Raw genomic sequence first — 27,728 nt, 5'->3', positions numbered from 1 at the left:
TGGATAAACCTTCTGCTGTGTTTCACGGTACAACTCATATACTTCTTCATAAATTAAAGAACGATCAGTTACATAAAGTGAGGACACATTTGCATCCTTGACAAAGGAAACATAATTATTATTTCAAAAGCCTCCAATTTGAGTTAATATTTGAAGGTATATGTAATAATATGAATGTCAGAATGAGGCTATATGCTAGAAAGCTTAAATTAATAACTTACTTCAATCAAGATCGTTAAAAAAATCAAATCTTTTTATATGACAAATATTTTTGATCCATCTGAGTTGGCTCTCTACTGAAATAAAATAATTTAAAGACTGATGCACACACAAAATGCCAATCGAGCAAAGTGCAGGGCTAGGCAACATCAGTCTCTTAATCTCTTAAACGGTTGTTTTTTATCACTGTGCAAAAGTCATAATACATTCTAAAAGCATCAATTAATATGTAAACCAAAAGATAAACTGGCCTCTAAAGTCCGAAATTTTAAAAAACATGCCAATAAGGATTATAGCCGAATAGACGGATATCAACTTATTCACCATCTATACCACTATCAAGTGCGTCAATTTCAGATCTTTAGAGCCTTGCTGTAATTAGTTTATTCAGTTTAATAAAAAAAATAATTAATTCAAAATATTTTGTGGGGAATTCTGTAACATTTTCCTGGACAACAGCGGGGCGCTCCGTCTCTCTGCAGCCTTGTTGTCACAGCAACCAGCCGAGGCGGAGCGCTGAAGTACTGCTGCTCCACAGGAAACCGTTACAGCACCCAACTCATCGGCTAGGATAACTTTGCACTTTCCAATTTAAAAACAGTGAACGGGGGATTCTGAGATTGATTAAAAGGAGAAACCGACCGTATCGGCTGCATCTGGGCGCTGATATTAACCTGCATTTTGTGTGTGCTCATGGTCTGACAAGCAAAGTACTTTAGATAATGTGGGTCTGTCCGATGTCACTGTGTTTTCAAACTGAGCAATAGTTTTGGGTGAACAAGATGCTTTAATAATCAACAAAGATCACGTCCCAAAAGAAAACAACATTATCTCAAATGAGGACAATGTCATCTATTTATCGCTATAAATTAGTCAACTATATTTCAGCAGTGAACTGCCAAACTGAGTCAAATAGGAGTTTATTTATGAATGGCAAATATCAGTGCAGCACAACACATCCAGCAACAAGTGAGCTTATGTTTCATGAGTTGAGGAAGGATCTCTGCAGTTTAATGAATTTTCTTGCTACCGTTGATTGTATGAAATAGCTAAAGCATCCCAATGGATGTTGCTGCTTCGGGTAAAAGGACTACAAACAAACAATTGGACAGTAAAATAGAACCAAGACGTTTGAACGTAAATGTGTCAACACATCAACACTAATCCCTTTTTTTCTTTCTTTAAAGAAAAGAAGAGGTCGTTTTAGGTCTTGGGGTAACTTTCTAATAGACACACATTTTCTAAAAAGCATTTTTTCTTTACACTTAGGACAAAAAAAGACATCTATACCCGTTAGTGCTTCGTTTTAAGATACTATAACATAAATAAACAATTTATTTTCAGTGTTCAGAACAGACAGTTCCAGTGTGACTGGAAAACTAACATACTCCACCATATTCCAGTTGGCAGCAGAGGGTTTAAAAAGAGTTCTCCACTCAACGCACCGTACTCACAAAATGTTCTTCATTTCTACAAACCTCCAACTTAAGCCCCAGCCAATTTGGGGTGATGGGTGAGGGGGTGAGGGGGGGGGGGGGGAGGGGCGCTCATGTCAAGATTCACTTTTGCTCCCCTTTAGCGAAAAATAGAGTGAACCTTTTTCAACGACTGGACAAATGTCTCCCAGTTAACCCCCCATCAGCTGCTGTCATTTCGATCGACTCCCAGGTCGCTGTGCTTCCTCTCCGTGCACGAGTCTCTGTTGAATTGAAGGATTGCAAATCCTAGAGTGCACAGTTCCCAACAATGGTGTCGTTCATCGTCTGCAATTCCACCGTCACTCTCAGGTACAGCAGCACATGGGACAAGTGAGCTATGTGACAGTGGAGCTCTGGGGAATTACCTACTGATATTTAGCATTTACTTTCAGAAAAGAAATTCGATTAGATTCTGCTGTGCAAAACAATGCCCCGAAGAGCAGATAGCGTAAAGTTCCATTCCTTTCATTTCAAAATGTCTCACTGGTCTGTGTCACACTTCCATCTCGCTTGCTCGAGTCTTCTTCATTCAAATAGTCTTTGGAGCCTCACTTTCTGCCAGGAGTTCCTTATTTGCAGGTAAACACCTCCGTCCTCTCGCTGCACGTGTTGCACTTGACGAAGCAGCACCATTGGAACTTACAATTGCACTGCCACACTTTGGTGTACTGGTGTGTGTTGTAGCCTCGCCCGCAGCACATCAGGTCGCAGCCGTCCGTATGCGGCGAGGTGCGGTTGCACAGGCGACCCTGGGTGCCCACGCTCCCCGTGGCTGTGTCCTCCTCGCAGTAGTTGGGCGACCTCTCGATGTAGACGAGGTCCGCCTCCATGGGCTTGCGGTAGCCCTGAGTCTGCTTCACCTTGAGGTGGGTGGGCTGGCGCAGGCGGCTGGCCCGGACCACCTCCACGTGCACGGCTTCGTTGTACTTGTCCTTGAGTACGTAGCCAATCTCTCGGAACTTGGGGAGGGTCGTCCAACAGGTCTTGGTGGTGCAGGAGCCTGAGACGCCGTGGCACTTGCACTCCTGCTTCATTCTGTCTTCTAGTACCTGGAGAGTAAATAACAAAACCAAACAGTTGCACAGCTGCAGCAAGTTATGTACGAATAGATCATTAGTTTTCTTTTTTCAGGTTTGGACGATAAATTTGGGGCAAATTTTGTGAGGAAGTAAAATGCGCCAAGCAACATTACCCCTTTCGTTGGTTTCAGAAAGTGGGAAAGTTCTTTATTCTTTCTCTCCGCATTTCACAAACAATGATAGATAAATTGTCTCAGTGACCAAACGTGGGGTTCTTAAAGTGCCAGCGTGCGTTATTCTTTGAATTCAATTCATCTTCAACTAAGAATGGGGGTGTTTTGTAATCTTGCAATGAGCCCTTTGTATTCAGGGGATACTGGAGGACTTTGAATTTGAATTAGACAAATCAGAATTTTCAGTGGTGGATGATATGCATCCAGTCGCGTGGCCCCAGGGAGGGGAAATTACACTTACTGGTAATGTTCCATCCTGTAATTGTGTCTACCTTTGTCGAACCACATCAATGACTTTTCATTTGAATTACACATACAACTATCAATCATCTGGGTTAAATCTACATTATTGTGTCATTACTTGCGTTGCCAAAGCAGCACAAAACAAAGACTAAATAAGTATATAATAAGTAATTGTTTATGGCAGGTCAATACTTGAGCTTTATTTGACTGCTTAAATAATTTGACAAATAGAACAAAGCAAAATGTTGCCACATACATTAAAGTGGATCGCAGTAATTTATTCAGATGCTTTTCGTCAAAGAGTCATTTTAAATGCAATTATTTCAATTTTTTTAGGTTATTCCCTTTCTCAGTCTTGAACTTAATTTCTCTTTAGTTTACGGCCAACATATGGTGCACAGGGCAGGAAATCTTCCCCTGGAGGCCTAAGCCTGGGGCACATGGGACATATTGTGAGCTGTCGTCAACCCTTTGCCCCGTGGGACTGAGAAACTAAAAAACCTCACAATAAAAACCGTGCCGTCTTCGTTTTCTGCTGAACCGTTCTAAAAGGAGGAAAAGGAGTTCAGATGGGTCACATTAACACATCTGCAATGATCCTGACAGGACTTCTTTAACCAAATTGGGATCTCCCGATTTGCTCGATTGGAGCACGTCTTTGTTGTATGAGATGTAACTTTGGTTGGCAGGGCATTTTTCCAGTGCAGCTTTTTTCCTGGCACCTCGCCTCGCCAGAAGCACAAGTCATCATTTCTATCAGACACTTACAAAATGTACACAAGAGTTGTTCAATATCTCTGCCTGCCGTGTCCACAGACTCGTGCGGTCACTGTTTCCAGATTTGAGGACATTTGATTGAAAAAACTGTGCCGACTTCAAAAAAGCCGGGGTCAGCTGTCAGTCTCGTCTTGCGTGTTTATTCAAAATGAGGATTTCCAAAAATGTAAGGCACAAAACCACAAGGAATGCCTGGTGGAAGGAGTCTGACAGATGCATGGAAACATTTACCTAAACTGTGTCCATCAAAGCCTCTGATCTGTTATTAATTAGTCCAATATGACCAGATTCCCATCTAAAGATCACTTGTCAAACACATAACCCAGATGGGAGATCTGTTGATTCACTGGGTGCACTCTTTCAGTATTCGGTATATATACGGTATCGTAATTATAGCTCACTGTTTGAACGATGCTTCTCATCAATGGTTAGAAAATAAAATCTCAGCTGGGTTCCATTGGAGGAACACAATTGGGATCATTTTAATCCGCTCATTTGACTGAGAGAAATTAGTGTTAAAGGTAATTTCAAGCGTATTGTATCAAAAAAATCCACAAAAAATGTGATGGACTCTTTTTATACTGTTTACACTGAATGTACATATGTGTCTCTGGCGAATATTGCTCAGTTTTCCAAAGCTACAAAAACAGTCTGAACTCCGTTGCAAAGCACGATGAAATCTGGTAACTGCCAACAGCATGAAAAAAACACTGTAAGTAATAATGGAAAGCTACCTAATAACTAACCATTAAATAAAATAAATACATTGATCAATCACGTGCATGGATTATGAGCAACACGGAAGTTTCAGAGGCTCAGAGCTTAATTAATAACTACGTACCGATCTAAGGAAGATTTCGCCTTCTTACTGTCTCAGAGGTAAGAGGTAATCCGACTGTTACACATCCTCCTAGAACGCAAGTTTTCTGGGCCTCAAAGCGAGAACAGCAGTGGTGCTGCGCGGACGCTGCCATGGCCGGCTTTAACTCCCTGAATGTACACGGGTCAAATGGCAGCGACGGAGGTCTAGAGATAATGGCAGCCCTATAACTGGCAACCCCTAGACAGACGCCATTGTCCCCAAGTTATTGATTAGATCCATTCGTCAACGCAACATCATCTTTTCTCTTTTATTTACCTCTCGCACTCTTTCTCTCTCTGGCTCAGCGACTGTTCTGAGATGACTAATAGCAGACAAACAAGTCCGTGATGAAGTTCACGCTGAATAAAAGGAGCCCTCTTGGAATTGAAAGATATGTCAATAATTGTCTGAAGCAAAGCGAGCTGACTGGGTGATCAGTCAATCAGCAGCTCGGTCGGTCACAGTCCTTTGTCGCGTCCCGGTGTGACTTTATCTGAGACTGTTTGCTTGTCTGCAAAGGAACCCATTAACACACGCATGTGTGCATCAAGTTTGTCAAGTGTTGAGTGTTTACCTTTCTCCCTGCCGCGTTGTTATGCAAGTTCATCAGGCGTCGGGGAGTCTTTTTAATCTCCCGGGCGTCCACGAAGCGGCGAGAGAACTCGATCCCGTACTTGATGTCCGCCGAGCAGCCTCCCCACTTCCAGCCTTCCTCCTGGTTGTAAAACCCCTGCTTCTCCCGGTCACAGCCGCACTGGCTCAGGTTGCCCTGGCTGCACGCCGCTGTGATGGCGTGGGCCACCCCCGCCGCTGTGATGGCGTAGGTGAACGCTGCTTCCCGGCTGCCTGAAAGAGGGAAGATGGGTCATTGTTTAAGAAATGCTGGGATTTGATGGCATGTAGATAACCGCCAACATTAAGCTACTGTTCTTCATCTGTCTCTACTGTACACTGAATTATCTTTCATGTATTAGCTTAAGACGGCGAAATTGTTCGCGTGCGTCTAGGACACTGCTAATGCTCTTGTGATGACCATGGTCACCTTCAGGCAAGCAAGCGTTTGACGGATACACAGCGGAGCAATTTCAAACAGGAGTGTTTCCTGTGCCGATGTGAGGGTTTCGGGACAGACGATGTTGCATGTGTACAGACTGTAAAGCCCTCTGAGGCTAATTTGTAATTTGCGATTTTGGGCTACACAAAATAAAATGAATTGAATTGAATTTGATTGGCTACAAATATGTCGTCCCCCCCCTCCTGAGCAGCTTCCCTCCTGCACCTTGGGAGAAACGCGGCCACTCGTCTGACCGCTAAGTCCTCGGGCCCAGCCTGCGAGAGTGCAGCGTTGGGATTCCAGCGTGGGGGGAGCTGGCCTAGGTGCTGTCCAAAGTGCTGAATTCCTCTCCAGGAGCACCTTGTTCTGCTGCCCACACGGCGAACGGCCGGGGTCTGCAGGTCTGGCTGCCTCGCACTGCTCACTGACAGGCTGGAAGAAGGAGCCTCTGGACATGTGCTTCATGTGTGTCATGCTCAACATCATTTAAATGTGACGTTGTTTCTGTGCTTCGACTCGATCATTTTTGACTGAGGGATTACAAATTGAGAAAATAATTGTTGATGACTATCAAAAAGAAACATGCTGTTTCTCCAGTTACCAGTACATGTGAGACTACAAACGTGCACTTAGAGGAGGGCATATCTCCGCCAGGAGTGTCTCAAATGATCACAGCAGCATGGCGTGATTAATGGATACAACCTACAATTGGCAAACCCCACATATAGACACTAATGGGCTGGAAAGCAATTGTAAAACAGACTTTATTCAAACTCAAAAACAAGCGCCGCCGTATCCAGGCCATTAGCTCAAAGTCCTCGCATAAGTCATACTTGCCAAAAAGAAAAGTAAACATATCAAGCTGTGGCGGTGGTGTACTCAGCAGTGCGTCTGCTCTTGGTTCCATTAGCTGTTAGCCGTTAGCTGTTTGCCATGAACACCGGCCAAAACACTTAAAGTCAAGAAACTGATTCAACTGTTTTCATGTGCTGCTCTGTTGCAACAACCGATTGGATTTAGAGTAAAATAAACATGCAAATCCTCAAATGCGAATAAAATAAAATATAATAATACAAATGAATAAAATATTATTGACACATTTTCGGATCTATTATGGATTTGAGATGAAAAGGAGCAACCGCGGGGCACATTTAGCCAAAGGTCGATGACCAAAACTATGCCATACCAATCCTTTTCTTTCTCCTGATGGGTTCAGAGGCTGGCCTAAAAGGTCCCCCGTGGTCTAAAACAGACCCTGTTTTCTCCCTTCCCTGGCAGTAATCTGGAAGCAACTGAACAGCAGAATCGAGTCCAACCGCAGAGCAGAGAGGAATGTTTTATAAGTCTTTTGATGTACTGTATGTTGTGTAATGTACGTAGTTATTTGAATCTCTCAAGGTAAAATGTGTTATTTCCTGCACTTCAGAGAGCCCGATGATGATTTATTATTTCCTCAAAGGCTTTCAGAGAAACAGTAAAGAAGCTTGTCAGATCAGTTCGGCATCAATTCTCTCTGCATCATCTCCTACAAATCTTGATTTACTTTAGAATATTCGGGTTGGATCATCTAGTAAGAAGAGCTGTATTTATTTTTGAGTTATTGGTGATTCTCAAAGCATCAAGTTGAAGTGCGCTGTATTGGATGTAACATGCTCAAACATGTCAAATGTCATTTGCTGCTGGTTTTCATTTCATTTCCTCTTCTTTCTTCAGAGGGATTTTTTGCACCTCCTATTCTTGCCTCAGGGGCATTTTCTAAACCCTCACAGACGTTTTTCACCCAAAAGCCACTGTTAATTTCCTATCTTGGCACTGGGGCTGCAGCGCTACTACCACGGCCACAGGTCTGCCCGATCGGGACTGACTCACAACCACTTGCTCCTTTGGTTAGCAGCAGAGCTGTGCCCCACCAGCTTGTGGTCACTGCTGCCCCCACCTCACATACATGCACGGGTGGTGGCACGCAACCATAGTGCACGTGCATCCCACATGCATGTGCATGCGCGCAAGTAGCGAGTGACCCGCCATGTGATATAAGAATATATAACACACGTACACCGTTAAAAACACACCTACACATAAACGCACAAACAGAGCAGCAATGTAATGTTTAAAACAGGACGAAGGCCGTTTCCAGAGAAAGGGTGGTTTCCTGAGCCGTAGATCCATGCCCATTTCTGGGCCCATTGAGTTGTGCTGCTCGTGGGGAAAAGATGATGACGGGGCTTGTGCTGGTTGACACCCCCTGGTGGGTCTGGCATTGCCGGGACTCTGCCTGGCCTTAAATGAAAGCCAATTACACGAGCCAAGACACCGTGGCTGTCAAGACCCAAAGAACCAAAGAAGACATCTGAAATCCGTTGTTCGTTGGGTATTAATAAAAATATGGACACTTTAATCTCTCTCTCTCTCTCCTCAGTCATATTTGGTGGGACAATTCTATAAATAAAAACGAAGTTTTCATTACATATTTGATGCTTGAGCTGTTTTCGAAAGCATTTTCAGGTTGAAATTTGAGTACAAACACATGATCAATCTTTGGTCTTTGGTTTCCACCCTTTGGTGACCCAACGGGACAGAAATGAAGAACCCAAAGGTTCCGTCTGCACCGAACAAGACAAATAAGACCAGAAAAACCTCAATGAACTTGGAAAATTCCAGGGGAGAAGAATGGGGGAATATTAAACCAGATGTCTAATGGAGTTTGGTAGCAAGTGTCTGCTACTGTATCCAAGAAAGTACGGAGGAAGGAGATGACTCGTGCTTCACTCGAAACAGGTACAAGCGTTCATAAACAAGCACAAAGTAATCTGCTGCTTCCGTGTGTCAGGGACGAAAACCAGACACGCAGTGAGAGTTACTGACTCGCCGAGGCCTTCACGTTAACTGACCACAGCGCTTTGGACGGCAGCCCCCTGCCGCAGGCCGTGTCTCCGGACCGACACGGGGACGCAGAAAGAAATCTCTGGGTGTAGCGGCTCGCCGCCAAAACGCCAATCTGTGTTTGGAGCCGGAAGGCAGGCGCATCGCTAGACACATTTCACGTGACACAGACGGGAGATTTGAAACCCACGACACCGGACAGGCGACTGAGTGTTAGTGTAGGATCATGATGCAGTAACGCCGACCCCCCCTTTCTTTACTGCTCACGCCAAGGAATGATGTACTAATACGATACGTTTTAAAGTTTTACTTGAAGTGCACAGACTAATACGAGTACTGGGTTACTTTATATATCTGTATATTACATGGTTCCTCAAAGAGGCTGGTTGTCCTTTTCCTTAAAAAAGTCAAATATAAAGGTTCATTTTGAAGGAAAAGCATAATGAAGTGAAAATAATCTCGTGGATCTAATGCGAGTTGCGACGAGGGGGAAAACCCAATTCAAATCCATGTTTGTGTTAGCACTTGTTTCTGATGAAGGATGCTGTCAGAGCGTCGGAGCACACACAGGCTACAACACAGATATTGCAAATGCCAGGAGGGCCGGATGTATTACGGTAAGAAATTCAGCGAAGTGCTTTAGGCCGGAATACTTGTCTAGCAACAGGAAGACACACACACACACACACACACACACACACACACACACACAGCCCGGCAGAGCCCAGCAGTGCAGTTGAATGGCCTCTCCACACAAGCCAAGCCTGTTGGTGGAGCAGTGAAGGGAAAAGCTTTTTAAAGGCCCCCTCATCCCGGACATGTACTCACACCCCCGGGGGGACAGAGGAGGACTGGATTGCATAAGACGTTACAATTCAACCACACAACCATACACAGGAGTTTTGGGGCTTCATATCCATTAAGCAGCAGGACATCTTGTCACAGGCAAATAGCACCAAAGTGAACAAAGGGGAAAGTGTCACCTGCTGGTGGCCGGGGGTCTCTACACTTGTGGGGACGATAATAAAAGAACATTCTAGGCCAAGTAAGCTCACTGGCTTTAAACCAAATCCTGTTCAATGCTTCTTCTACTTATACTCTGTGTTGCTTTCTTTGCCTCGATGCACTCTCCATGTAAAGTACACATCCTAAAGCAAAAGACGCCCCCCCCCCCCCCCCCCCCGGCAGATGACTGGATCTACTTTGGGGCATTGTGTCAGCACTAACTGTATTTAAAACGTCATGCACACAGTACTAAAGCAGATACATTTTTCAGACCCTACATATTTTATAGTGTTATAGCACCCAAAACCCTAAAACAAGCTCTAACGCCTTGCCGGAGCTGGAACTGTGACTTTAGGGCCCCATGGAAGGGGAAGAAAGTTGTAGGAAAACCCCTCGCTTTGTATACCGATCGCTGAACTGACTAATGCGCTTTCTACTACTGTTTTCCGTTACGCTTTATGTACCGTTGCTATGAACATGTGCTCCCAGCAAATTATAGACAAATTTGTGGTCTGTGAGGTTTGCAGCTTGAGGAATTAGCACAGTCTTGTTCCTGTACAATAAAATAATATTGTTTTACCAGAACTCGGTGTGCTCACATCATGGAGCCGGGGCAGTGACACGTTTTGGCACAGCCAATTACTGCAGGGTCCCGAGTTTGATTCCTATAATAACGAGGGCTTTCAGCAGTAAAGCTGAAACAATTCTGAGGGTATTTAACGGTGCCGGTATCAAATGCTGAGGATCTAAGTAAGCTGCCTCCCAGGCATAGACAATTAAGCTGGCAGAAAACATCTGAAAAGCATCCTTTTTCTTCCCTGATCTCCCTGAGATGGAGATAAAGCTTTTTCACTGAATACCAGGACCTGCTAAAACAGGCACAAATCCTTCTCCCTGCCCTTTCATCCTAATCATGAGACCGAAATCAGGACCTCACCTGCTCGGATCTAGAAATGAATGTGCTGCGCACGGTAATCATCAAAAGTTGAGGATTTTCCTCAATTTCCATCCGTTTGGATTTTGTTTCGTCTTCAATGGAAACACATTAACAGACATAAATCAATCCCACGAGCCAAGTATTCCACTGATGACATGATTCCCTGCTCATTATGAAAGAAACTTTCAGACGGCAGCTTCCCATATTCGTCGATAGTCATCAAACCCTCATATGAAGCATCCTCTCCCTCTGAACCAGGGTCCCCCGGCCGGGTTCCCACTCTCACCTAAGTGGGCCGGTAGCGGTGTGATTTTTGGCGCACGTAGTCGCCCAGTGGCGAACACAGCGATCGGCCTGGGATTGTGTGGGACAAAGCGCACAGTTGATCCTCTCGCATCCTGTTTCCTCCTGCGTCCAGCGCCACTGGCAGACACAGACAGACGCAGATCCCAGCGATAACACAGCGTCACACACTCGCAGGGGCCCGGGAACGTCAGAGGGTGGGCAGGAGAGAGGGTGAGCGAGAGAGAGGCAGAGTGAGGGGTGAGGAAAAGGAGACCCTAGCTCCCGACACACCCACACAGTCTGAGACGGAGGCCAAGCTGATGAATGAACAAGGGCCCGGCGATGATAGCGCTGCTTGGTGGCGTAGGACGCGAGGCCCCCACCCTCCATACAGACATGCTGTGGGCAGGGGAGATAAAGACTGAGAGATGACCTTTACCAAGAGCCCCGGTGACCACGCGGCCCACACAGTCCACAACCGCAACACATCAGACGGCCCTATCTGATAAAAGGTAAGAGAAAGCATCCTACACACACACACACACACATTTATAGGGCCGCTCTGTTTTCTCTGGACCTACACAGAGAGGATGACGGCTGCCCACATGACGACAGGCTGAGAAATTGGCCTTTCATCCACCACCGTAACACAACGTGCGCATCGTTTCCACGCTGTCATCCGCATGGCATCGAGTACTCGGCAATCCGCAGTTTCACTGGTAGGTTGGCACCAGGATGCATCCGAGATATTAGCGATATATCATCCTTTTACCATTTTTCGAATCCGTATGGGATAACAAGATAAGGTGAAAGAGGACACATGTGAGTCGATACCCACAATGTTCCCGAAGGAAACTAATCCCACAAAGGGAAAGAATCTCGGCGGCAGCGTGATGATTGATTGTACTTTACGAGAGTTCACCGGTGCCCAATTATGTGCTCATACAAAAAAAGTCTGTATTGCTCTAGTCCTGGGTATCACACTCACTACGCTCATGTGTCCAACAGGGGAACAAGGTTGTTTTTTAGTGTCTCTTTGTCCCTCCTCTAGACGTTAAGAATGGACCCGACAGTGTCGGTGGCTACAGTTACGCCCTACGGCTGCTTTCACAAGAAAATAATGTTCATCATGCAGTTTAAATTCAACTCTAATGTCAGAACTCAAGACGACGCGGCCGGAAGAATTCAGCTGGTCCAAATGAATATTTCCTTTTTCTTTGTGTGAAGAAACAAAGCGCGACGGGAAACACGCGGCCATTTGAATAGATTTCCTTTCATTCGTTCATTATTAGCTTTTAGGTTGCACTGCGATGCTGTACTCGGATATGACTTCACCACAAATGACCATCAACTGATTCCGAGAAGGGGAAGGAGCCCCGCCAATGCGTTAATAATCTGCTAGTATTTTGTCCTCAAACCAGGAAGTGGCAGTGCAGCGTATGAGAGGAGAAATGCTCCGGGGGAAAGGAAACAAATGGCTAATTTAAACCTTCAACCACAAATCGAATGCGAGGATCGTAGCGCGACTATAAAAGCTGCGTTGAGACATTGAGATCAAACCACATCCTCTTTCTACTTGTCCTCAGTCCTGAGTTGTGCCTGTATGCAATGACCTGGACCCTCCGCTCAGAGGGGGGCTTTCAATGACCTGATGACTTAAACATCCTTTATTTAAGTAGGCGCTGGTTTGGCCTCTGCAGCCTTGAAGGCCTGGCAGGTGGATTCACCACACCACGAGCGTCCGAGGGGGAGGTCGGTGGAGGGGGGAGGGAGTGACTGGCTGGGAGGATGAGACATGAACACACCCTCTATTCTCCTCCATTTAGCCTCAGCTTCCACATTTGATCCTGTTTCGTATCCAGCTTGCCCGGCCTCTTCCTGAGAGTTTCTTGAAATGAAACACAGCTCGGGGCAACAGCTGGGGTAAGAGAGGGAGAGAGAGAGAGTAAAAAGGGAAGAGAAGCTTGATGTAGGTCACAGAGCAAAACCCATTTCCCCTGCATCTCTTGTGAAAAGCCTTTTTGTTTCAAAGTAGCATACAGTGTTTTGCCTTCAACTCCACCTCCACACATTGATCTTCAAACAGTTCCATTCAGATTTTTGGGTGCTGCAGAAAGAAACGATTAAAAGCACTTGAGTATTTCATACGCAACAGAAAGGATCACCTGCTCAAATACTGCATCTCTTCTGAGCATTGGGCCCGAGGCAGGATGATGAAATTTCGTTCAAATTCACCGCCGGGACCACAAGAAACCTCAGAGTCAGGACGGGGACAAACTGGCTGCAAAGTCAAACAGAGAGTAACCGGAGCAGCCTTTTTATGACAGGAGGGCCAGAGCGGCTCTTTGATGCTGAGTGGAGCCGTTGAAAGGTGTCCATTTTCAAGCCCTAATCTTCGACATCAAGAGCATTGCCATTTGAACACAGACGTGAGGTGTTCCTAAGCAGGTCTTCAACGTGAAGGGCATCTCTATTACAGGTGGTTCACCGGAGGAATGTCTGATGGTAGATGTCAATCAAGTCAAAACGTAACATTAAAGAAGGAAAAAGTACAAATGTACAATAACACCAACCTAAACATAGACAAATCCGTCAGGATGGCAATCGTGATCGAGCCGGATGAATCATTCTGTCTTAAATATTTCTGTCAGAGACTGATCCCGGGGCTGTGATTTGTTGATGCCATTTTTATTATGCCTATTTAGGTGTGACGAAGTACATCGAAAGCCCCGTGTGGTTCCAGTTACAAATCTCAGGTAATAAGTGGACGTGTCTTAGATCCATTCAGCGATCTTTGCCCTTTACCTCAACCGTTAACATAGACGCAGTGTGTGAGTATCACAGTGTTTGCGCCCTGTTCTTCTGTAATAATTTCATTATTCCTCCTGGTCGGACTCCAACAAACCACTCAATAACACCCGTTTCTGTTAGCACGGGATAATTCATTCCACATTTTTTAGGCACCAGCTCATGCCGACACCGTAGCCGGGCACATGGAGAGGACTGCAGAGGACACGGAGACGCACTTCTCCAATTTGTCAATTAGAGAGTAAAGAGGGAGCCGAGGATCTCTGCAAAAACAGATGAGCTGCAGAGGGATTGATCTGCGAAGAAGAAAGGGGATGCTTTCCTTTTTCCATCTTTACCCATGTGCCCTCGAGCCTGGCGAGTAAGCATAACGGGCAAGCAGAAGCCATCCACCGAGCTGAATACACTTTTGTTTCTGTTTAGGGTAGAAGAGTGAAATGAATTTCCCATCATCCCCGTTTGAAAAGGAATCACCTCTGCTGAATGAAGATATCTCAGGCTCCGTAACGCTCAATAACCCAACTATTAATGCGCGCTGTCTTGGAAAGCGAATGTAATACCGTGGAAAAGAGCCAGAGCAGAGAGACCGCCTCCCGGAGCCCTCGGCACAGAGCGAAGGCATTAGACTCGCGGTCGGCTCATGTTCAGTTCTCGAAGAAATGCCGACATCTCCTCCCCCCGGCGCAAAGACGGAGACTGGATCACAGAGCAGCGGGAAAGGTTTAGTGTTCATAATTTGGGGGATTTGAATGAAAAACTTAAATGGGAGCAGAACGGGAATATCTTTTCCCCTGCTGATTATGATGATGTGGGAATTTGCAGATTTGTAGAAGGGATTGGAACATTTTGCTGAAGAGGTTTGTCTTCCATGATTTCATAGAGAATCCCATGATGAAAAAACATAGTTACATCTTCAATCATCAGCAACGAGTACTGGAAACTATCCCAACTGGGAAGGTTGCGGGCCAGCGGATGGCAGCTCCACAGCGAGGTGTTGAGAGGAAAAACGCTAAGCGGCCCCCCTATCGACAGCGGCGTTCTGCAGTAGCTGTGGCTTGTGTGGTCTCCCGCGGTGACCTAGTGGAACGCTGCTAAACTGAACGAGAACCACCAGCCTCCCCGCCCACAGCAGGGGGGGGCGCTTGGTATTCGTCCGGACTTCACGCCGGACTTCGACTTTAGAGCAGCAGCAGAGTTCAACTTCTTACAGTTTGTCCATCAGCTGATGGTTAATTAATACTGTAAGTGACTTAAGGAACAAGTGTGTCGAATCCCAAGGTCGGTGGTTCGAGCCCCGGCTGCTCCATGTCCAAGTGTCCCTGAGCAAGACACCTAACCCCTTATTGCTCCCCGGGCAGAACTGTAATAAGCCACGTAACGTAAGGCGCTTTGGATAAAAGCGTCAGATGAATGACCTGTAATGTGCTTCTGTCATATAAATCCAAATGCGCAGTGATCAGTAACGATGATCTTTAAGCCAATACATAAAATACTCACAGAAGCTCTGTGATGAAGTTGTAATCTATCATTGGATTATTTATTTATTTGAACTCCTGAAAATGCTTGACATTAAACTCATAACTCACTCATAGAACATTGAAATAACCGCGCCAGCTGAAGAGAAGACGATAAGACGCGGATTGTCATATTTCATGTCTCCAGAATGACGCAATGGACAGTGGTTAGGGGATTTATGAATTCACTTCAAGTCAATTCAATGAAGCTTCACTTTCTGTGCAGCTAATCTTCCCGTCAGTGAGTGAATTCATTGTTCATCTCTGAACTTTTGTCACCGCGGTTTTATTTATCGAAAACACATTTATCAAACAATACTTTTTGTGTGTGATCGCGTGCGTGTTGTTTGGATGTGTCTCCAGCCAGTGCCTCCAATGACAGAAATATCATTCAAATACAAAACATGTTCTTGAACTCACTTTGTTTTGTCCTTAATGCTTTAAGAACTTCTGCGTTACCTTCAAAAACCATCATCCAACACCACAACCACAAAAGCAAGAGAGTTTACCGATCGGGGCAAACACTTGCTGTTGTGCAGAGGAGTCAATCTGTTTACTTGAGTTTCTAACAACTATCAAGATATGGTTCTGTGAGTGAGCCGACGACACCCAATTTAGGAAGTACACATAAAATCATCCATCTCTAGCCAATAATGTCTTTTATGTGTGAATCTGTCATGGGAACACATGAGCAGAGTGCTGCTTCGGCCTAAAAGAGGACGTCATCGTTTTTTTTGAGAAGTCCACAAAGTCCCGTCATCATTGGACACTCATGGAAGGCCCAGCAGTCATCACTCTCCGACCAGAACTGGACACCAACAGTCATGTCCTCAGCGGGGGAACATTGTGCCGACGGACTATGGAAACCAAACAAGAAGAGCCACTAGGACGTCGACGTGGAATCAAGAACTGTGAGAATTAGAATCGCTAAGTGAAGATTTTTAGCATATTAATCAATCCAACAAAAATACAGAGAAGACGCACAGATGCTTCTGATGAACCATTGTCTAATATCATTCTGAAGAATCTACGGCGAAAAAGGACGAGAAAAGGCGTAGAAGAAAACAGCCCCAGAATTCACAACAAAGTCCAAATGCTTTTGGAGAGATTCAGCTACTCCTCAAAGAGGAGTGATTGTTAACAGAGCCACTGGATTAAATGGACAGCCCGACCGCAACGTAACGGCAACAAAGCATCTCCTAAATGAAAGGAAATCTATAAAAGTTCCTGTAAAACTCTCAAACAAAAGCATCGTAAATGTAAATGTTTGTCCGTAGTGCTGTATGTGTACAGCCGAGCATGGACACCACCAATTTATCCCAATTAACAACAGATGTGTCCATCTGTTTTGGCTCAAAGGGCGCTCTCTGCAATCGCACCATTAGTTGTCTCCTTATTTGCAGTATTACTTTTCAGCCATTCGTTTTCCCCGTTACGCCTCCAGCGCCTTTCGGTGACTCTTCCATAACTCTGCGTGGCCTGCGATGGTCTCGCTACAGAACCTACATGCACAGAAACCAGAGCTCACTGGAGAAATGCAACACAGTCCACTGAGAGGAGGACGACTAAGATGAGCTGGAATATGTGAAGTTCTCCTCAGCAATGCCAACATGAACGGTTACACAATGCAGAGTCAAAGAGGGGTGTGTGTTACTGGTTTGCGTTCTGACTGTGTGATGTGTGCAGCTCGGTTTTGGCTTGTGAGGAGCCATATTTCATGGTGCGCAGAAGGTTGGGGGTTGGCACCACGTTTTTTATACTCCTCTTTTACTGTTTCAGAAAATGGGATGGCTTAAAACATGAAGAGCTATCAGCGATTGCATGCGGCTCTGATCCATGTTATGATCGGCTGTAAACAACGCATCCTCTATAATATCTTTCATTAATAATTATTCTCAATAAATGATCTCATCCCGTGCACAGGATTCCAAGCATTAGCCTCATGCACCTTGATGTTCCCCTTAAATGTACCACTTGTTCAGCTTCAAAGTTGCAAAGAACGCGATTTTATTAAATGGTTTCACAAAAAGTGTGTATATGTCAGTTTGTTTGTTCCAGTGTGTCCTTGGAGCCTATTTCCTTCTAACTCAAGTGTTCAAATCATGTAACACCAAATATTTTCCAATGTAAAATCCAAAACATGTGGCTTGATTTTAGAAAGGCATTTTCTTGAATATGTGAGATCTAGTGGGAGATCTTAAATCTGAGCATGTTGCGTGTTTTTTTGGCGTTGATTGGCGGGTTGATTGCCAATTCGTCTGAAAATAAAAACACTAAAGTACAGTGTGATGGATACACTTCTTTTGTGGATTATTTAGTGCTATTCCTGTCACACATCCGCCCACATCATAGTTTATTCTTCATCTTCACTGCATGTTCACTAACTCTCCTGTCATTTCAGATCCTCCCACCTCGTCACCTGATTTCCTGCACCTGGTTCTCCTCACCCTCACCTGTGGTGCCTCCCCTCGTCAGTCACTCACTATTTAAGCCCGTCACATTCTGTTGCTCACTGTCAGATTGTCTTGTGTGCATGCCAAGTTTTCCAGCGTTTTTCCGATTACTGACGTCCCGTCCTGACCTGACCTAGCCGGCCTTCTCTTGACCACGAACTCTTCGCCTGCGCCCTTTCTGGATTGGTTTGCCTGTCGGATTGCCGTCCTGTTTCTGAACCCTGCCTGTCCCTCTGGATTTTGTTTGCCCATTGGACTGCTATCCCGGTTTTGACCCTGCCTGTATCAGTAAAGAACTTTTGATTGGATTCTGCCTCGGAGTTGTGCTTTTGGGTCCCTATACCTGTAATCCTTACAATTCCTCTCTAATTTAAATAATTCCCTAAGAACTAACCCTTTGACTGCACAAAAACTAACTTGTAATGAACATACACATGCAAACCCAAACGTACACTGCGCCTTTTCCCATTTTATGAGGGAACCCAGACTGACCTACTCGCAGCTCCTGACCGAAGACCGTCCTTTCCCCCAGCGCTGAGCAGTTCCAGCGTCCATATCGGAACTGGTACTGGCACTCGTTGATGCCCATCTGGGCGCCTTCGCCCACGACGATGATGGCGTCCGGTCGGCTCTGGCAGATGGCCCGCTGGCGAGGTGCCAGCCCGGGAATCTTGTTGCAGATGATGTTGGCGCCCAGAGCCACCACCGAGGACAGGGCCCTGCCAAAGACACACACACACATTCACGCACACACAGACCCGGTTAGGACCAGAGGATGGTCGGTCTGACTCATTTATGTTGATGCACGTTCTGCAGCGATGTGAAAAGCTGCACTACATCATTGTATGGCTATTTACTGGATTAGAGGTCAACATGCAACAAAAAAAAGGGTAAACTTTGCCACAATGAGAAAACAAGATGCTTACTTGACTCCCGGTAGAACCACTCCACATGGGTTTAGATGGTGGAAGTCTCACCGAAATACATAAAAGTGTTTTCTTGTTAATTGTTAGGTAACGTAGTTGTGTGAAGGGTTGCCGGACTTACACACTTGCTCAGTATTTCATTGCATAGATGTAGGCTTCAAATTTGAAACAAATGTCACACAAAATATTCGTCTTCATGGTTTGTGCGATCATGTGTGAAAGCACTTCGGAGTGTAAAGTGCTGCCTATAAATTTTACGAGAGACTGTTTTTACTTTAGCCACATCCTAATATTGGTTTGCATGGAAAATATGTAAGCTTTTCAACACTAGTCGCTCCAATTTGCAGGAGATTCATGTGCTGCATCGTGAATGACACCCGTCCTACTCTGTTCTCCCCACAGAGGCGCCGTTACATCTGATCACGCCTTCTCATAACATCCAAACATGTGTTTAGGACGGCTGTGTAACCACGGAGAAAGCCCAAACAGATCACAGCTGAACGAATCCCTCCGCGAGCCCTCGTTTAAACCATGTCGATACGTACTTTTCAAACACGTCGGGGACGAGGAGCCGTAAACGAGCATGGAGGCAAACGGCAGCGACCTCCAGAGGCTTCACCGCAAACGGGGCAAACTAACACAAAACGCGCGTGTGTGTGTGTGTGTGTGTGTGTGTGTGTGTGTGTGTGTGTGTGTGTGAGAACAGACAACAGTTGGTGAGGATCTTGGTTCACAGAGGCCTTGGTGGGAGACCCATGACTGAGGGCAGATATGGTCATTGATCACATCGCCCTGTGGACAATCGTGCTCCCTTTCCTGCTTCTCGACAAAGACGGAAAAACGTGATTCTCAATTTCCAAAACATGCCGTGACAATGCGGCGGGGGGATCCGTTACCAGGACGAGGACTACATCAGCAGGCAAAGCCTGCTCGGAAGATCCAGACATTCACGCCCCGTGGTCATTTAGCTTCTTAGGCCGTCAAATCCAAAATCCAAAGGAGCACAACAACTGGAGATTCATCAGCTGCGCTCATTGTGGGCAGGAAACACTCTTTCCGTCTTACTGCTGTTAAGCTTGAACCCCTGTGACCCTCTGCTGTATATGTTGTCGTGGCAACAATGACGTGAAGTCTGTGCAAACTAAAAGGGTCGTGCTCATTAAGACAAATAATGTGCAACTGGAGGAGTTTGCTGTCTTGCATAACAAAAAAGCTTCGGTTGAATGGAAGTGGTTTGTTTGTGTAAACCAAAGGCAGTAAAATACATCGGAGTCTTTTATATCTCTGATTTTCCAGTGCACCACCAATGCACGCGTTTTGTCCGACTGAACTCCCAACGCCTCCCCCTCTCTTTTTCTCACGTCATTCACCTGCTAGTACGCGGTCCACCACAGGCAACCATCAGACAACGCCAGACACAGAATTCCAGAGCTAAGCTTTTAAATCCTTGAAATCATCAAAGTGCACAGATGCGGTTGTGTTTGCTTAGCATGTACGCCAGCGGGCCGGGGACAGCTCGCGCACGGTCACAGATCTGCCATCAGATAGGCGGCCAACAGCGGCTCTAAACTATGAGTTCATGTGTTGGCGCTCTTATATATAGATGGATGCAAAGGGCAGTGTGTGAGTAACCGCTGGTGTCTTCACAGCAGCCGATCCAGTAGTTTCCTTTAGGTCATTACTGAGCAACAGGTGGCAGGATTTCTTCTGCCGTGCACAGAAAATGTGAATTGAATCAAATGCGAAGAGGCTGGATTTGATGACCATTAGTTTACTGGTCATGCACACCGGCTTTGAGGTCCACAGAAGACTTATTATAGTTGTCTTTATCTTAGAATAAACGTGGCTCGCTGTCTGAATCAGGAGAAAACGCATCACACTGAACAGCCGACGGGAAACGTCACAGAAACAGAGGCCTCCCAGTTTGACCACAGTCACAGCATATTAGTTTTTTTTTTTTTAAACAAACCAATCAAAGCGGCCTCGGCGTGAGCAGATCCCATCGCAGGGTAGTTTGGCTTCAGGAGAAACTGTTGTCTACGTCATTGCACGCGGCGTGCTCACAGCCACCTCCTCCATCACATGGAGCACTTTGAACACAACTGACACACGATTAAGCTGCCGGGCATGCATCTTCCACCGAGGAATGCACTCTCAAAACTGACACAACGTGACTGAACCAAGTGAATAAATGCTCCTTTTTTTCCAACTGTTGTGTTCGTGCTAAATATAATTTTCCTGTTCTGTTGCTCATTTAAAAATAAGACGCTCGGTACACTGAAGACGTTGAATTCATAACATGCTCACATCTGCTTCTGTGTAGATCCATTATTTGGTTTATCGGTTATTTTGGTAAGATTAAATGTGAAGTCCCTGCATGTTAGAATGAGAGGTGTGTGATCGGCCGAAAGGCTCCACATGGTCAGATCCTTCAGCTCCGTTTGTCATCCACAACTGGACCAATTTTGCAGCCAAAACATCAGCTTTGAGACAGGGCACTGCATTATTTTTGAACAAGTCGTAATATAACGGTTCTACTTGAAGCATGTATTTTGTGGTTAATGCTCGACAAAAAAAAACACTCAAATAATCTAAAGCAAACAATGGCATGTAGTTTAAATAATAATACCACTGCTATATTTAAAGCATAAAGCCCACTTTTAACGGAAAACCAAAAACCACATCTATTTCAGCATCAGGTTTGGGGTCTCCAGGCAGCAGAGGAAAGAGCAAGGGATCATGGGTGAGTAATTATTCCGGACGCTTTATTAAAGCCGGTGTTCTCCTCGTTTAACTCAAAGCGAAGGTGTCAATCAACTGCATATTTCTAAAGATGTATAATAATGAGATGATAATATGTAAATGCTACCAGAGATGAGGACATGCACACAGATGATCGTTCATACACTCCCACAGGTGGACCGTGCTGCTTTCACGCGCAAAACGGAAAGAAAAAGGCAGGCGCACAGATCCCGATTGTCTTGAACATCTCTGCCACTCTGTGGCCAAAACGAATCCCCGTAGCAGTCAAACTAAAGTCTGCGCATCGTGTCAAATATGCACAATATTTACAGCTAGAGACACACCAGCACTGCGCACTCGCCGCAGTGCGTTCAGGGTTTCACCTAATTAGTTTATTCCCACGTGGGTCGTTTCCACTGATGGGGAGTCTGACTTTGGATCAAATCTCATTTACTGATAAGTTGTATTTTTCCGCGCCGCATAACAGCCGCAAAGACACAAAACCAGCGCCTGGAAACGTGGATGCGCGGAAATAAAGATACCTGCGTTTAATGAGGGAAGCTGCACGGGAGATTCAACAAAAACGTGCGTGTTAACATTTGTCAAGACGAGCGCGCGCTCTGCTTGGAGTTAATTAAGGAGCCACTAGTTCATTGGTTCACACTTACAGGTAGCTGCCACTCGTCAGGATGAGGAAGATCTGTGGATAATAGACAGACAGCAGTACGCTGCGCGACGAGAAGATGATCATGATGACATTGAACAAATGCCCACGATCGGATAGAGTCAGGCGACGCGGACGGGGTGAGAAAAAGACCCCCTTATTCCCGGTTTTAAGTCCCCTTCTCACGAAATTGAAAAAAAAACCCCGAGGTTCCGTGAGTGTCCTTGTCTCCGCGCGGCGGCTCTACGCAGCTCCGAGCTCCCGGGGCCGTGTGTGCGCTGAGATCGGCTCTGTCATCTCTCAGCGGCGGAGGCTGTTACGCAGTACTGTGGCTCCCCGAGCCGGAATGATGATGCTTTTAGGGATTCTGCATGGCAGAGAAAAGTGCCTCTCTCCTCTCTCATGAGAGTCGTGCCTGCCATTGGGCAAGGAGAGACACTGCTATCCGCCCACTTTGCCACGGTGGGACAATGGGGTGACACTGATCCGATCCCCGGTGGACGTGCGGGAGGTTTTATTCATCATCATAGCCCCCCCCCCCCCCCCCCCACACACACCGCTACTCCACCATCCAGCCCAAAAAATAAACAGACAGAGAAGCTGGACGCCGGCGCCAAGAACCGTCATGACAGCTTCTGGTGCACATTTCTCTTTTTCAAAACTGCGCTTTTCTCTGGCACGATGCGACGTTCTGAATCCATGATTTAGTGACACATTATGGCAATAAATTCCATTTATTATGACAGATACTATTCTCATAATCCGCATGCATGTGTGAGAGTGAGCGCAAAGCGTCATTATCCTGCAGAAAAGAAAAGGCTTTATTGGATATTCCTACAATTCTCAAGGCCGGAATGGTATCACGTGGCCTTTCAACATGCTTTCCTATAACATTTCCTGAGAAAAATAAAATAAAGCATATTTGCGGTGCAATGTATGAGTTCCAGGGACCTTATTCTTTCCTGTGGTAAAACTATAATATCGCTATAGTCGTCTGTAACATCTGTTCAGTCTGCGGCGCCCTGTAACCTTCAAATGATCATCCTGCGCCCCAGCTGCCATATTAAGCCATGTTGTCCTCAACTTCAAGATGGAGGAGGTTGGGGAAGGCATGCATTCGAGCAGATCTTAGTAAGTGTGTGTGGGGGGGCTTTTATCGCCCAGCGTCGTGACTGTCACTCAACACCTGCGGGCTCAAGTCATTGTAAAGGAAGAAGGTACCATGAGAGATTTAGCCATGCAGAGTGAAAGGATGGAAGGAATGAGCTCCCCCCCCACCGTGTCATGTGATATGAGCATCTGTGCAACTTGAAGTCATTTACACGCTTCAGCTCTCACAGGCGGGGCAGACACTTGTTTTGTTTGGTGACTGCAGTAATCCAGAAGAAATGCCAAGCACTTAAGTACCAACTAAAGCAGTAATCAATGTTCACATGTGACGGCTTAAATCATTCTGGGCAACTGGCTGCAGTTATTCAAATAAGGGTTTGTGGTTCTTGCACAATTAAAGCAACATTGATGACATTTTGTTCCAAAAGAGAAAAGGAAAAAAAAAACATGTTGTGATGGAGTTTGATGTTACTACCTGTCTGCTTTTAAGTCAACTAAACGGATGTCATTTAAGTTTCATGGAGGTCACAATTGGATTATTTTCATGCAACTCTTCTTCCCATGTGTGCACAGTGGGTTTACTAATGCACAGTACGCCCAGCAGAGCAGATTTCATGCATCAAGGTGAGCTGTTGCAAAACAGGTAAAAAAACAACCTCTGTCTGGACCGATGGAATGTGGAAATACAACTCACTCTGCCACTATTAATGAAGATATGCGGGGGGGGGCAGCATCTCAAGTGATCGTGCGCGACAAAGGAGCCTCGCGAGGTGAAGCAAATAGCTCCTTTAAAGCGAATCCGGATCGACGTCACCTCATCTGACACCTTTACGCACGTGCCGGCGTTAAGGTTTAATTATTGCATTTTTTTTAAATGTTCAAATGGAATTTGTCACATCGTGCCACCGTCCGAGGTCAGAGGGCACCATTGGCTCGCCTGTAAAGAGGTGAACAAGCAGCTTTTCATGTGTCACAATTTGGCGCGTGCGAAGACAACGATCGCGCGCGCGTGTAAATCTCATTAAAAACTCACCCGAGTCTGAAGTATATGATGCCAAAGCACAGGAACGCGTACACACTCCGCTGTCGGAGGGGGTTGTGCATGGTCGTTCCCACTTTGTCCAGAGGCCATGCGCTGTAACACCAAGTGCTCGAGCTCTTCTTCCCTAACCCTTCCAGATGCACGGATACCGCCGCTTTCCCGCGACGTTAAGCTGGGGCGCCTTCGAGCTCTTCGGCCGGGTGCAATCCATGGTGCGGCGGCACAGGTGAGATGTTGATGGTGACCTGAAAGGGTTCTACAAGAAGTCCAAATGGAAACTCGGCGAGAAGGTGGGACTCGTGAGGTGAACGAGTTCTTGGAGGAAGTGCCTCCGCTTCGTCCTTACTTGCACGGTGGAGCCTAATTAACAGGAGTCCCGTTTGCTGCGTCACGCAGGTAGAACAAAACAAAGCCGTCGCGTCCTGCCAAGACCTGTGGAGTTTCTTTTAGTTTAAGAGCTTCAGTACATCGCTGGCGTTTCAATTGTCTGAGGACATATTAGACGCAGTCAATGTTACTGACTTGCAACAGCCAGGTAACACAGGTAACAAAAGGGCTGCACGCCTTCTTCTCCTCCTCCAGCCTGGATAGGAATGGGAAGGGCTTCCAGCCTGAGCTCAACACGTGCATTTGTTGTACTGAAAACTAAAAGGAACGATGTGAAATGGCATCTTTATAGGCTGGTGCTTTGTCTGCAGCACTGGGCATCGCCCCACCAGTGGGCTCCCTGGATGGGCTCCACCACAACAGTAAGCCCCATGAAGTGAAACACAGAGAAATAGCTTCCCTGCTGTGTGAATCAAAAGTACATGTGCATGACTAATAATGACTAATAAGAATGAACTGGCGTCATGATAAATATGTCCTGGGGAGGTTTGATTAACAGTGAAGAACATGGACACAAACAAAACATTAATATTCCCATTTCTTGATCTTGATTTAAGATGATGTGAATTTTGAGCAGATGTTCAGAATACAGTTTACTCCTTTGGGAGCAATTATTTGAATGGGAAGACTCCCTCTGGTGGCAACACGACACTGAAGTGATGTGGTCAAACATGCAGTGAAAACCTCGACAGGATGAAATAAGAAGGAAGCTCTTTGTAGGATTTGAACTAAAGAGAAATGCGTTAAAGTCTGAAAAAATGAAATTAGATTTTATTTAGTACCATTTAACTAAATAAAACCAACATATCATATTTTTGAAATCAAGACTCCCCCACGGTTGCAGTTAGGAGTGAATCTAAAATGAAGATACACAACGAATATAATAAAGTTATGTTGACAAGGCCACTCTGGACTCCCCCCCCCCCCCCCTTTTTCTTATCGAGACAACTTAACAACGAAACACTCATCCTGATTTTTTCCTCTTCGTCTGGCTAGTCCCAAAAAAATCAGAGGAACCTCGTTTTCTTCTCCCTAAATTTTACGATCTTCGGTTTCTTAAAAGAACACATAAGCCATCAATTCAGTATATTTCCAAGAAACGTCATGAAAAATTGCTAACGTGTTGTAATAATGATGGCATAAACTAAAATTACAGACATGAGCTATCGGAGCACAGAGACGGCCGGGCTGTTGTTCACCACGAAAAACAGACAAAACCGCAGAGACCTTTGTTTCAAGGCATCCCTGCATTGTGGTTTCAAGGCCTTTTCCTTCAAAACATGCCCATCAAAATTCCAGATGGATTTTTAGAAATAATGAAAGTCAACACGGGGCCCAGGGTGACATAAGAAATAAAAAAAAGGCAAGCATTTGATGTCTACCCTTTAACAGATGGTCTTATTTGTCCTTAGCTACATAGCTCATCGGCGAGGCCTGGCTGGGGAGCGTCCCGTTTGGTTTAATTAAAATGGGCCAACCCTTTTTTTTATTAAAGCAGGATCGAGACCGGCGACGGTGTGTGTCGAGCTTTATATGTCGCCCCACCATTGTCTTTTCAGACATGTCACACGCAACCCCCCCCCCCCCCCCCCCCCGCTCGCTAGCTCGCACATTCCTGTGCACGCTAACACACGTGATCTGCCTCTGGGTGTCCATTGCGCATAGAAATCACAGGGTAGATGCATGCACTGCGGACACACAGGGAGACTCTCGCACACGCTGTAGCACTTGGGTGGTATGTAGAAGATCTTGTGACACACTGTTTATTTAACTTCAGAAAGCTGAGGCAGGGATGAGAGCATTTGGGGCAGGGAGGACATATCAATCTGAGCAAGTCGTATGCCACATCACTGCTGGCGCTTTACGCTGCATCACGGGCCGCGGTCCATCTGAAATATGTCCCCTTGAAGTCTCCTGAAGGCGGTAGCTGTCCTCCTTGCTCCGTACTTACTCTCTTCTCATTCAGTATTGCTTTAGTTTAATCGCTGTCAGTCAAACCTTTTCAAGATCGCCCCATTGTGTATCTGTTCCTTTTCAGAGGTTGGCGGGTGTGGGGTTCATCATTTTGGCATGCATGCGATGATATGTTGACCTGTCTTTTTTAATATAATGAAGTACTCTTGACCAACATCTAAATAAGAAATCCCACCGGTTGCCCATGTGTTTGCATGGGAGCGGGTTCAGCTGGAAACAGTGAGAGGGCTGAAATGCAGAGCGTGCCAAACCATGGAGTGGCGTCTGGGGTCCACCCTGGGTCCACCACATCTTCACTGGGGCCCCAGGCAAGAGGGGGGAGACGGCTATTACGCAGTCCCCCTCTGCATCTCCATTGGCCGATTCCCTCCCAGTCCATATTCGTCTTGATCATAACACTTCCGTCAATTAGCTCGGATTCAGTTGGAAAACACCCGGTTGAAAGGAGGGCAGTTAAGAGGTACGCCGAGAGAGAGCGACCTACTCGACCCCAGATGTCCGACGTCTCCTCGTCCAGCTGACTGAGAGGCCAGAGGTTAAAGCGACTCTACCAGTCCTCCCAGCCCGACCAATGGGTTTGACCTTTCACCCCTCTTGGCCCCTGTGGATAGCGAAGCAGGGTGTGTCCTGATTAATTCCTCACCACGCTCGCTGCATATAAGGGCACACGCATGCACGCAGATCTGCCGGCCCGGGTCCGTTTCTTGCTGACCGATTAGGCTGAAATACCTCGGAATGCCCCCTCTCGATGGATGGTTGGCCTTGTAGGCGTCCGATACCCTTTTGTGGGCTTGTAAAAGGTTTGTATGGAAACTCAAAGGGAGAGACTTGCTTTTTTTCTCATTCTAGAACCTTCAAACACTAATTTGCAATATTGCAGTTTTGAATACAAATCATTTCTCTAGCAAGGCCGCTAGCCAAACTGTCATGTTTTTTTTTCCTGATCAGACCCGGACTCCGGGACAGAGCAGGGAGGCAGGATCAATTTACCCAAATCTGACGGTCTGGAACACTACGCCAAAACTGTAGCCCCTTCAAAAGCAGACTCAGTAAAATGAAACAGCTCAGAGGAAAGAAAAGAGTCCAGTTTCCAGCTGGAGGCCTGAGAATGAG

At 45.9% G+C, this 27,728-nt stretch overlaps 1 protein-coding gene across 2 annotated transcripts; it reads right to left on the bottom strand.

The window, feature by feature from the left end:
• Positions 1-1,123: 1,123 nt before the first annotated feature.
• On the bottom strand, positions 1,124-24,849 carry wnt7bb (wingless-type MMTV integration site family, member 7Bb). 2 transcript variants are annotated; one of them, XM_040163516.2, is made up of 4 exons: positions 24,246-24,849; positions 18,263-18,489; positions 5,406-5,677; positions 1,124-2,746 (listed from the first exon to the last, which is right to left on the bottom strand). In XM_040163516.2, the coding sequence occupies exons 1-4, from the start codon at positions 24,314-24,316 to the stop codon at positions 2,267-2,269; spliced, it is 1,050 nt and encodes a 349-aa protein (XP_040019450.1). In that variant the 5' UTR covers positions 24,317-24,849; the 3' UTR covers positions 1,124-2,266. The 2 variants fall into 2 exon arrangements, with proteins under 2 accessions (XP_040019450.1, XP_040019449.1); XM_040163515.2 differs by lacking the exon at positions 24,246-24,849 and adding an exon at positions 22,107-22,590.
• Between the last annotated feature and the right edge of the window lie 2,879 nt (positions 24,850-27,728).

The sequence above is a fragment of the Gasterosteus aculeatus genome, chromosome X (assembly GCF_964276395.1).
Source record: "Gasterosteus aculeatus chromosome X, fGasAcu3.hap1.1, whole genome shotgun sequence".
Classification (NCBI taxonomy): domain Eukaryota; kingdom Metazoa; phylum Chordata; class Actinopteri; order Perciformes; family Gasterosteidae; genus Gasterosteus; species Gasterosteus aculeatus.
This window is presented reverse-complemented; position numbering and strand designations above follow the sequence as displayed.